This window comes from Theropithecus gelada, chromosome 2 (genome assembly GCF_003255815.1).
Source record: "Theropithecus gelada isolate Dixy chromosome 2, Tgel_1.0, whole genome shotgun sequence".
Lineage (NCBI taxonomy): Eukaryota > Metazoa > Chordata > Mammalia > Primates > Cercopithecidae > Theropithecus > Theropithecus gelada.
The window spans coordinates 159,698,770-159,710,074 of record NC_037669.1 but is presented as its reverse complement, the minus strand read 5'-3'; the positions used below and the strand labels follow the sequence as shown (position 1 = coordinate 159,710,074).

The window sequence follows — 11,305 nt, the reverse complement described above, 5'->3', positions numbered from 1 at the left end:
AAAAAAAAAAAAAAAAAAAAAAAAAGATTCCGATGTTAGCACAATGCCTGTAACATTTCACTGTGGGTGTCCTGTCCTTTCTCTAATACCTTTGCAACTCTGCAGAAGAAAACCTCATGTTCCCTTTACGTTCGCTTCTGCTTTGATTTTCCTACTTAGGTTTACATTCGAAGCACAGACGTTGACCGTACTTTGATGAGTGCTATGACAAACCTGGCAGCCCTGTTTCCCCCAGAGGGTGTCAGCATCTGGAATCCTAACCTACTCTGGCAGCCCATTCCAGTGCACACAGTTCCTCTTTCTGAAGATCAGGTCAGTATACTGGGAAAACCAGGAGATTTCAGATGGACCTAGAATGAGGAAGGCAGGCTACTCAGTAGTTGTGGATTTGGGAGTCTGGATACTCCTTGAACTATGCAGTTTTAATTCTTTCTTAAATAAAGATACAAAGGACAATTTAGGACATGGAAACCCCTAGCTAAGAGAGAGTAGGAACCAAATTTATCTTTGGATCTGTATGATCCACATTGTTTTGCCACTCTTGCAACTCTTGGCAATTTGCTGCCTCTTCGTCACACACACACACACACACACACACAGAGAGAGAGAGAGACAGAGAGAGAGAGAGAGAGAGAGAGAGAGAGAGGAGTCTCCCAGTGTTCTGCCTTTAATTCCCAGGCTTTTGGTGCCCCACACAGGTTTCTCCTCTCTCCAGATTATCCAGAGATCTCTATGCTGCCAAACACTCCTCCGCTCATGAAAACCCACATTCCTAGGTAGAGAAAAAAGAAAGATTTGAGTACATAATTATTGCCCGACATTTTATATGCGTCATCATGTTACCTTTCATAACAACTCTGAATGGATAATATTCTTGTTCTCCTTTTATAGTAAGGGAAATAAGTGCTTGGAGAGGTTAAATAATAAACAAATTGGTCCAAAGCCACACTGCTGGCAAGCATCACTCTGGGATTAAAACTAGGCCTATTTCATTCCAGAGCAATTTTCTTCCCTATAAAATCGTGATTCTAAGACTTAGCTGCATATTAGAATCACGTGGGTTTTTTTTAAAGAGTCCTGATGCCCAGGGCACTCTCCATAAGAAATCGGAATGTCTGAGGGTGGACCCAGGCATCAGTTTTTAAAAAATAATCTCCCTCGATGATTCCAGTGGGGAGCCAAGTTTGAGAACCAGCACTATAAACCAAGCTGCCTGAATGGGGCTGTTTTGAGAGAAACTCTCAAACGTATTTACACAGGGTGGGACCGACCAAGCACTCTTTAACCTTTTCAGAGGAATTGGTATTTTTAAAGTAGTAACAGATAGATCTAACTAATCTTCCAGGTGTGGAACTTAAGGCTATATGCAAGGAATAGTTTTGGACAAAGAATCCCTTCCTAATTTCCCTGCAGTCCCATCATAGGCATGACCATCTCAACTCTTTATGGCTGAAGCTTAGACTGACTGCTGGACCCAGACTTTTGCCCAGTGACCTCTGGGGTAGGTTACTATCCTCTTTGCCCTGCCAGCACCCCTAGAAATTTGACTTAATTGCTGCATCTAGGGACTTAAGGATTTTTCCCAAATGCTGTGTAGAAAGTCACTGGAGGTAAATCTACTCCAACCATTTTTCTGCTGTTTCTTGAAAAGACAGGATGATTTATTTATATCTCTTTCCCTTCACAGAATCAGGAGGGAAGTATTATGATTACCAGTATTCTTAAGCATTTGTGAATATTTTATTCTGAAAAGAAAAATAATCACTTTTAGCAGCCTTTTCTGCAGAGATAAAGACTGGAGGTCGGGTGCGGTGGCTCATGCCTGTAATCCCAGCACTTTGGGAGGCCGAGGTGGGCAGATCAGCAGTTCGAGACCAGCCTGGCTAACATGGTGAAACCCTGTTTCTACTAAAAGTACAAATATTAGCTGGGCATGGTGGTGCACGCCTGTAATCCCAGCTACTTGGGAGGCGGAGGCAGGCGAATCACTTGAACCTGGGAGGCAGAGGTGGCAGTGAGCCGAGATTGCACCATTGCACTCCAGCTTAGGCAACAAGAACGAAACTCCATCTCAAAAATAAAAATAAAAATAAAAAGACTGAATAGCAGCACCAAAATTTAGCAAAATGCAGAACACAGCAGCTATTTAACCGTTAATCCTGAATGATAGTAATTAAATTACACAGAAAGAGAATGCAGGTGCCAGTAGAAGAAGAGGAAAGAAACAGGAAAAGTGAGGGAGAGAAAGAGGGAAGCAAGGAACATTATCTACCTATGGCTTCCATCTATCTGATTCACTAAGGTCAAAAAAATTATCTCATATCAACTAAGAAGTCTAATGAAACCAGTCAACACTAGCTTATTCCCAGCAATTAGCTGTGCCAAATACTGTAGAGAAATAGGAGGCCCAGTTTTTCTAATGTATAATTTGTCTGATGAAAGCAAATTAGCATGTGTGAAATGTGTAGAAGACATTATAAGATGGCGGGCAATAATTTCAAGTACAAACCACATATGCTGGGTGAAGTCAGAGAATGAGATATACGTGCAGTTTCCACAGGGCAGTAGTTCAGGTCTTCAAAAAAGAGTGAGAACTTGAACCAGAACTCAGAGGAGAGGGAGGAAGAAGAAGAAGGCAGCAGCACAAAAACATGACCGTGAGTAAATATGTAGAATCCCAGTTCTTCTGTGCCCAGAGTTCATATTTAGAAAGAGAATGAAAATAAAATTGATTATATTGGACACAGATTAGATAATCCAAATTTAATAGCCAGGAGGAATCTTGAGAAGAAGGGCTGGATTTGAAGTTGGAAAACCTACGTCTGAGAGCCAACAACCACTTCAGATATATGACCTTGAGTAACCTCCGTAAATCTCAGTTTCCTTTCTGTAAAATGAGAAAATAGCACCCACCTAACTTCTTCTTAGGGATTTATGAAAGTCAAGTTAGTTCAAAAATGGAAAATACACTGTAAACTGCAAAATTCTGGACAGATGTCTCGGTGATTATTCTGTTTATTTTCAGCCTGACTCAATTTGTGGATGAAAAAAAACTAACATCCAGAAAGTAATTAATTAAAATCAAGGCCTTTTAATGAACAGTCTTGTGCTTTTTCTCTCAACAATTTAATTTCTCCTGTGGAAAAATTTGAAAGCCATGCATGCAAATTTAGACTAAAGCAATGGACCTAAAAGAAACCTGTATACATTCTTCAGTATTATGCACATGTGATGAGTGGTACTTGCAGGCACTTGCCTGACAGTAGCTTGGAAGGAAAAGACACTGGAGCCCCAGAGAATAACTATGAAGCAATTTGGGAATTAAGAAATAAGGCCTGAAATGAGATGGTAAAAGATGTTAGAGGAAGAGAAGCAAGGTAAGACAAGGTGACACACAGAATCAGAAATGATGGACAGGAAGCAACTTTTAAAATAAATGTTTTCTGAGTAGCTACTAATATGCCAAGCCCTGTGCTGGGCATTGACATTGCAGCAGTGAACAAAACAGACACGATCCTCGCTCTCATCAAGTTTATATGTTATAGAAAATAGATGATAAAGAAGTAAATAAAATAATGTCCAATGGCGATGAGTTCCTGGAAAGAAATGAAATAGGTCAATATGATAGAGACTGGTGCAGGATGGCTGGAAGAGGGGTAGAAGTCAACTGGGGAGGGTTCAAGGCAGGAAACAGTTTTATGCAGAGCTCCTAAGCCAGTGCCTTCCGGGACAGCAAGAAGGCCCACAGCATTGCTGGAGAGGAGTGACAAGGGACAGTAATAGGAAAAGAGGGCAGTGCAGTTCCTAGAGGAATTCATTTTAATATGATAGAGGCCGCGGAAGGATGGCTAGAAGAGGAGTAGAAGTCAGTTGGGGAGTGTTCAAGGCAGGGAACAGTTTTATGCAGAGATCCTAAGCCTGTGCCTTCAGGGACAGCAAGAAGGCCCTTGTAACATGTACAAGTTTAGCCTTGTACATGTTAAATTTGAGGAAAAAGAGAAACATCCAAATTAGTTATTTCTATCAAGGGCTAGAAATACAGGACTAGCCACAGATGGAAAGTAAGGGCAACAAAATAAACTTAGGAGCCACAAACCTGTGGGTTATAGTTAAAATTACAAAACGCTGTCAAATTTTAATTAATCTTAGGAAGATCACTTTGTCCTCACAACAGGTTTTTGAAGTATATTTTTCTAAGTATTTAATATGTTCTCTTATTTTAACAGTCTGCAAATTTGCAAAAACTGAAGTCAATGAGTGATTAATTGACTTACGATTTTTTCCAGAATCAAATTCGTTTCTCCATACGTACACGTGTTGGGGTGTGTGTGTGTGTGTGTGTGTACAGATGTGCACCTAGTGCAAGAAATGAAACGGATTGGGGAGGAAGCAAGATAACAGTTGTTCACATGGAAGATCAAGAAGTGTAAATATTTACCAACAGCACAGTTATATCACGGCAAGTTTATGAAAGAAAAAAAAAGAATTTTCATTTCTGAATACATATCCTACTATTTCAAGACCTGTAGATCATTTGATTCTTTCTCCCCAATTTTGGAATTTCCACTTGGCTCAAAACACATTTGAATATTTTATTAAGGTTGCTTTGGACCTAATGAGGCTTAAAATATTGCTGCAGCATATTTAGCAAAGTCCTTCTGACTCATAACGGTTTCATGATTTTTCTCTTATCCTCAGTTGCTATACCTGCCTTTCAGGAACTGCCCTCGTTTTCAAGAACTTGGGAGTGAGACTTTGACATCAGAGGAATTCCAGAAGAGGCTGCACCCTTATAAGGTTAAAAGCTAGTTTTGTTTAGTGGTGTACTTGAGTGTGAGGGCCAAGACACAAGATGAAGCTTTGGCTTCTTAAAAAGATGGGACAAATACATCTGTCAGTGGCTGGTTATAGCAATGGGTTAGAATATTTAATGAGGGGGGTCATCACTCCTGCTTCCCTTCCCTGTACGGGGGTCACAAGCGGATAGACAGGCCAGTCCTTTTGAATCCTTTACTCATGGCCTTAGGAGGAACCAGGTGTGAGTAAATGGCTGGATGAGAATAAATAGAAGTCTAAAATTGCCTTCCTTATTCAGGCTGAGGGGCTGGGATTATTGTCTTCATATACAAAGGATAGTCCTTTTTTGTTTCTATGTTTCTATTTTGCAAAATACTCATTTTCGGCACAATACAAAAGGTAGATATAATGCTGTGTACCTTTTAAAATAATCTTTTGAATGAGTAATACTTCATGCTGTCCAAAAATTAGAAAATCTAAAAAGGAATACAGTGGAAGTCTCCATGACCCCACAGGTAACCACTAGCATTATTTCCTAGTAGTCTTTTATGTATTAATTTTATGCAGTCTTTTATGTATTTTATGTAGTCTTTTATGTAATATTTCATACAGTCTTCCAATTTCCTTATGCATATACAAACATAAAAATATATTCTGATAGTTTCTCCTCTTGTTAAATGAAAATGGTATACTATTCACGGGGCTGGGCACCTTGGTTTGGTTTTTTTTTTTTTTTCCATTTAACGAAATATATTGGAAATATTTCTATATCTGTATGTAAATAGTTTCCTCCTTTTCTTTCTTTTCCTTTTTTTAACAAATGTGTAATATTTCTATTTATGCCATAATTTATTTAACCAGCCCCTATTGATATGGGTCATTTTTCAATCTTGCATTTTTACAAACAGCATGTATAAATATCTTGTGCATCTAAATAGTTTCACAAGAATACCTGTGGGATAATATCCTAGAAGTAGACCTTCTGGGTTAATTTGAGATATTATTAGTTTGCCCTCCAAAGAGGTTTTACTACTTTCTACTTCTATCGGCACTGCATGCAAGTGCTCATTTCTCCACAACTTTGCCAACAGTATGTAAACCACTCTGGGGATATTTGCCAATCTGGTAAGTGAAAAATAATATCACTAGAAGCATCCATCCTCTCTAAAATTAGGAATAAGACAAGGAAGCTCACTATTATACCTACTGTACAACATCGTGCTGTAGTACTTTTTTTGTGTGATGAGTGAGTTTGGGCATCTTCATCTAGTTAAATGCCATGTTTTGGTTTGTTTTCTGGGGTTGTATTTCTTTTTTAACTTTTATTTTAAGTTCAGGGGTACAAGAGCAGGTTTGTTACATAGGTAAATGTGTGTCATGGGGGTTTGTTGCTACAGATTATTTCGTCACCCAGGTATAAAGCCCAGTACCCATTGGTTATTTTTCCTGACCCTTTCCCTCCTCCCACCCTTCACTCTCCGAGAGGCCCCAGTGTGTGTTGTTCCCCTCTGTGTGTCCGTGTGTTCTCATCAGTTAAATGCCGTTTGTATTTCCTTTTATATCAATATCAATATCCCTTGACTATTTTTCTTTTGGATGATTGATTTTCCTTTTACTATAAGTTTTTAGAAGCTTTTTTCTATGTATTTTAACATTTCTGTCTGTAATATTTTGTGTGTGAAAAAAACACACTCAATGTGCTTTTTCCTGTTTTTCTCGCTTGACAACATCAATCAACACAGACAGAAGACTTCTGTGACCAAATACGGGGGATCTCTCCCCACGAACAGGCCGCCTGTTCTGTAGTGGACACCAGCTGTTGGCCTCCAATTCAGTTCTGACACCATCTATCAGGAGATAGCATCAGATCCTACAGGTTGAGGGATCAGGCCCCAAAACTGGCCGCCCCCAACCTGCCACCTCAGACGTAGATGAAAGTCCAGACCTCCAAACTTCTGAGAGACTGGCTTTAAGTTGGGGTTCCCAAGACTTCCTCTTTGGGTTCGATCAGTTTGCAGGGGCAGCTCACAGAACTCAGGGAAACACAGTTACCAGTTATTACAAAGGATATTACAAAAGATATAAGGAAAAGGTCAAGGAGCTTGCCTGCCTTCTTCAGGACCACCACATTCCAGGAACCTCTATGTGTTCAGCTGTCTGAAGGCTCTCTGAACCCTGTCCTTTTGGGCTCTTTATGGAGATTTCATTGCATAGGCATGATTGATTAAGCCATAGGCTGTTGGCTATCAACTTAAATTTTAACTCCCTCCCCTCCCCAGAGGTTCTGAAGTAGGGCTAAAAGTACCAATGCTCTAATCCTAGCCTTGGCTTTCAGGTGACCAGCCCCCATCCTAAAGCTGGCCAGGGACTGCGAGCCATCAATCAATCATTAGCATGCAAAAAGACATATTTTGGAGACTCCAAGGATTTTAGGAGTTCTATGGCAGAAAATGGGGATGAAGACCAAATATAAGGCCGGGCACAGTGGCTCACGCCTATAATCCCAACAATTTGGAAGGCCAAGGTGGTTGGATCACCTGAGGTCAGGAGTTCGAGACCAGCCTGGCCAACTTAGTGAAACCCCATCTCTACTAAAAATACAAAAAAATTAGCCAGGCATGGTGGCAGGCGCCTGTAATCCCAGCTACTCGGGAGGCTGAGGCAAGAGAATCACTTGAACCCAGGAGGTGGAGGTTGCAGTGAGCCGAGATGGTGCCACTGCATTCCAGCCTGGGCAATAAGAGTGAAACTCCATCTCAAAAGAAAAAAAAAAAAAAAGATCAAATATATATTTCACAATATCACACATAATGAATGGCATTTTTTAAAAAAAGTTTGTCTATTAACTGCTTACCGTGCTCTTGTCATGTAGGTTCTGCATCGATGTATTCTTACATGGCTTCTATATTTTGAGTCATGTTTGGAAAAGCTTTCCCCACTCCTAGGTTATAAAGGAAGTCTGCAATGCTTTCTTCTAATTCCACTCTAGCTTCATTTCTCATTTATATATTGAATTCATTTATAGTTCATACTGGTGAGGAGGTATGAAGTATGTATCCTGTTTAAGTTTTTTCCTGGAAGATTATCTAATTGCCCCATCATTATTTATTGAAAAGTTCATTTTTTCTCCACTTATTTAAGCTATTATATATTAAAATTCCCATATGTGTGGGGCCTATTTATGTAATTTTTATTCTGTTTAATTTTTTATTAGCCAAAACTTGGGTTTTAATTATTAAGACTTTATAATATGCTTTAATATCTAAAGGGCTAGTCATCCCTCATTGCTTTTTCTGAGTTTCCATGGTTATGTTTTAATTTTCTTTGTGAACTTTAGAGTCAGCTTCTCTAGTTCCAAAATTATTTTTTAATTTTTAGTATTTTCATTAGGATCATATTAAATTTATTTAACTTAGGGAGAATTTGCAACTTTTCACTGTCAAATCTTCCTTTCTAAGAATATGGTACATGTTTCTACTTGTTTTATCTTAAAGACTATTTTAGGGTTTTCTCCATATATGTCTTTACATTTTTTGTTACGTTTGTTTCAGGTTTACAATATCTCCAGTTTTCAAAAATGTGTACCTCTGATTTCTTCCTTTTGCCTATTTGCACTGGCCACTACTTACAGTATAATGTTATGGGCAGTGTTGGTAGTGGGTATGCTTGTCTTATTTCTGATTTTAGAGGAGTTTTCCTAACAAGCATACAGGCTTTTAAACTAAAATAGACATATTTTTATCAAATTAAGGAAGTATCCACCTTTCATATTTTCTTGAGTGTATTTTTTAAAATCAATATTAGCTGTTTAATCTCCTGAATGATTGTTTTAACATTTTTAAATATAATCAAATTATTTTTCTCCTTGGATTAATTACAATGATTGATTACATTCATAGATTTACCAGTGTTGAACAGACTTTACATTTCTCAAATCAAACCCATTTCCTTTTATGTGACATTGAATTACTTTCTATTATTTTATTTACACCTTTTGCATTGATATCGCATTGAACTAACAGTTTTATTTTGGGGGCAACCTTTGTCAGTATCCGTGTTACACTTAATGCATAAGAAGTTTTTGAAAGTTTTCTTTCATCTTCTATGCTCCAGAACAGTTAAAATAGCATTAGAATAATTTACTCTTGAAAAGCTTGGTAGAATTCCTCTATGATAGTCATCTGGCCCTGGAGCTTTTATGTTTGAGAAAATGGCAGTAGGAGCTCTTTAACAATAATTTCTATGTATTTTATGAAAATCTGTTGGGGTTAATATTGGCAAATTGTAGTTCCCTAGAAATTTCATCCATCAGACAGACTATCTTCCAAAAGGCTTCCCAGAAATGGCTGCCAATTTCAGCAATCAGATAGCTGAACATTGGGTCTCATTATTGCGACAATTCAAGAAACATTCAGAACCTAGTGAAAGATCTGCATTCCATCCAAGTGTTATATGTACAGCCAAAGACCAAGTCCTATTTCTGTTGCATTTTCCTGGATGCTTTGGCCTGAAATATGCTTTCTTTTCTCACCTGGGACATATTTACACATGAGTTATACTTTACTCACTTCTAAAAATAATCTGAGGCAGTGCACTTCAATCCAGTTCCAGCACACACCAGGAACATGTGACAGAGAGCCAGCATCTATCTATATTTTAAATGTAGTAAGAAGAAATAATCAATTCGTGTTTGTAAAATTCTTTGGAATGGCATTATCGTAACCAATATTACTGGTGCATTTTTCTGTGAAGAACAGTGGTTCTCAACAGAGGCACATTTGCCTCACAAGGAACATTTGGCAATGTCTGGAGACATTCTGGGTTACACAAGTGGGAGATTAGGAATGCTACTGGCACCTAGTGGGCAGAGGCCAGGATACTCCGAAACATCCTGTAATGCACAGGACAGCTCTCCACAAACAAGAATTGTCCAGCCCAAAATATCAATAGTGCTGAAGCTGAGAAACCTGTATAGGAATTTTTCTTTCTCTGTTTGTGTTTCAGGATTTTATAGCTACCTTGGGAAAACTTTCAGGATTCCATGACAAGGACCTTTTTGGAATTTGGAGTAAAATCTACGACCCTTTATATTGTGAGGTAAAAGAAAAAAAAATGACAGGTTAACTTGCAATCTGATTTTATGATTCATGCTTATTTTGAAATAGATGAATATATTTTCTTTTACTTCTTTATGAATGTATTACTCATACTTCTTTCGACGTTGAAACATAATTCACAACTTCCTTAGATTAACTTGAAAATGCTAACTTCTCTTTTCTCTCTATTATTATTTATGTTTTCGCCCTTTGGAAAATTACAAGCAAAACAGCTTTTCTTCTATGAGTTTCCACTTTAGTTTTTTCCCCGTTTGGATTCAGTAGGAGCTTATTCATTTTGCAGCCACTCCAAAATGCTGAGTTCCTGTCCTGGGTCTTAATGAAAAAACAATGTTGTTATAAAGAAAGAGGGGGAAATTACCTGATTTCCAAATGTAGAAATAAACAAGCAAAACACAAGTCAGGCTATTTATCTTTGCTTACCAGGAAAGAACCTCTTTCTTGCTTTGCGATGCACTTGAAATATCCTTTGTGGCCAGATAAATTATGATTGTTTTTCAAGGTTACATGGTGTTTCTCACTCACCATGCTCTACCTTCTGGTACTCTCTATTCCCGTTTTCCCAACTAGTTCACTAAATACGGGGCAAGATTCTGACCACCCATCTAATTCATATTGATTTCTAACTTTGAGGTCATCATGACAGTCTAGGGGGCAGCAATTACTTCCGTAGTCCCATCTTAATAACAGATGACACAGTTTGCCTCCATCCATCCTAGAGTTAATTGACCCAATCACATGCTACTTTCCCAGTATTTTCACTTTATCATCAGCATCTATTTCAGTGAAAATTCATTAGCCCTGTAAAAGACTCTTCAGTGAAAGCAGGAGCCCCCATTTTCGTTCCAGTCTTGATTTTTTTTTCTGCCTTATGACAGTTTGATCTGAGCTATTCCAAAATGTGGTCATGTTACGTGATATCTTTTCCAAATCTCTCTCACTTATTTCCTCTGTAGGTCACTCCACTTTGGTCTCTTCTTTCACGAACTCACTTTCTGTCTCTCTTAATCCTGCATTTGAAACTGGGGGACTCCTAATCAACTCTTCCTAACGGGTAATAAATATTGGCACAAGGTGTCTACCTGCCCTGCTTGTACTTATTCATTCATTTTAACACATTTACCAAGTATCTACTGTGTGCAAGGTGCAGGCTTTCCTCAAGAGTCAGTGAACTACAGCCAGGTATGGTGGCTCCTGCCTGTAATCCCAGCACTTTTGGGAGGCTGAGATGGGAGGATCTTTTGAGGCCAGAAGTTCAAGATGAGCCTGGGCAGCATAACAAGGCACTACCTCTACAAAACACTTTTAAAAATTAGCCACGTTTGGCCAGGTGCAGTGGCTCATGCCTGTAATCCCAGCACTTTGGGAGGCTGAGGTGGGTGGATTGCCTG

The 11,305-nt window shown here is 38.7% G+C and overlaps 1 protein-coding gene across 2 annotated transcripts in view; it reads left to right on the top strand.

Moving 5' to 3' along the window:
- The window catches only part of ACPP (acid phosphatase, prostate), a 50,448-nt gene that overhangs the window by 14,234 nt on the left and 24,909 nt on the right, over positions 1–11,305 (top strand). Inside the window, exons 4-6 of one of the 2 annotated variants that reach the window (XM_025375939.1) lie at positions 160–312; positions 4,699–4,797; positions 9,802–9,894. In XM_025375939.1, the coding sequence (XP_025231724.1) occupies positions 160–312; positions 4,699–4,797; positions 9,802–9,894 (345 nt within the window). The remainder of the gene's footprint in view (positions 1–159; positions 313–4,698; positions 4,798–9,801; positions 9,895–11,305) is intronic. The other variant, XM_025375940.1, reaches the window with a different exon arrangement.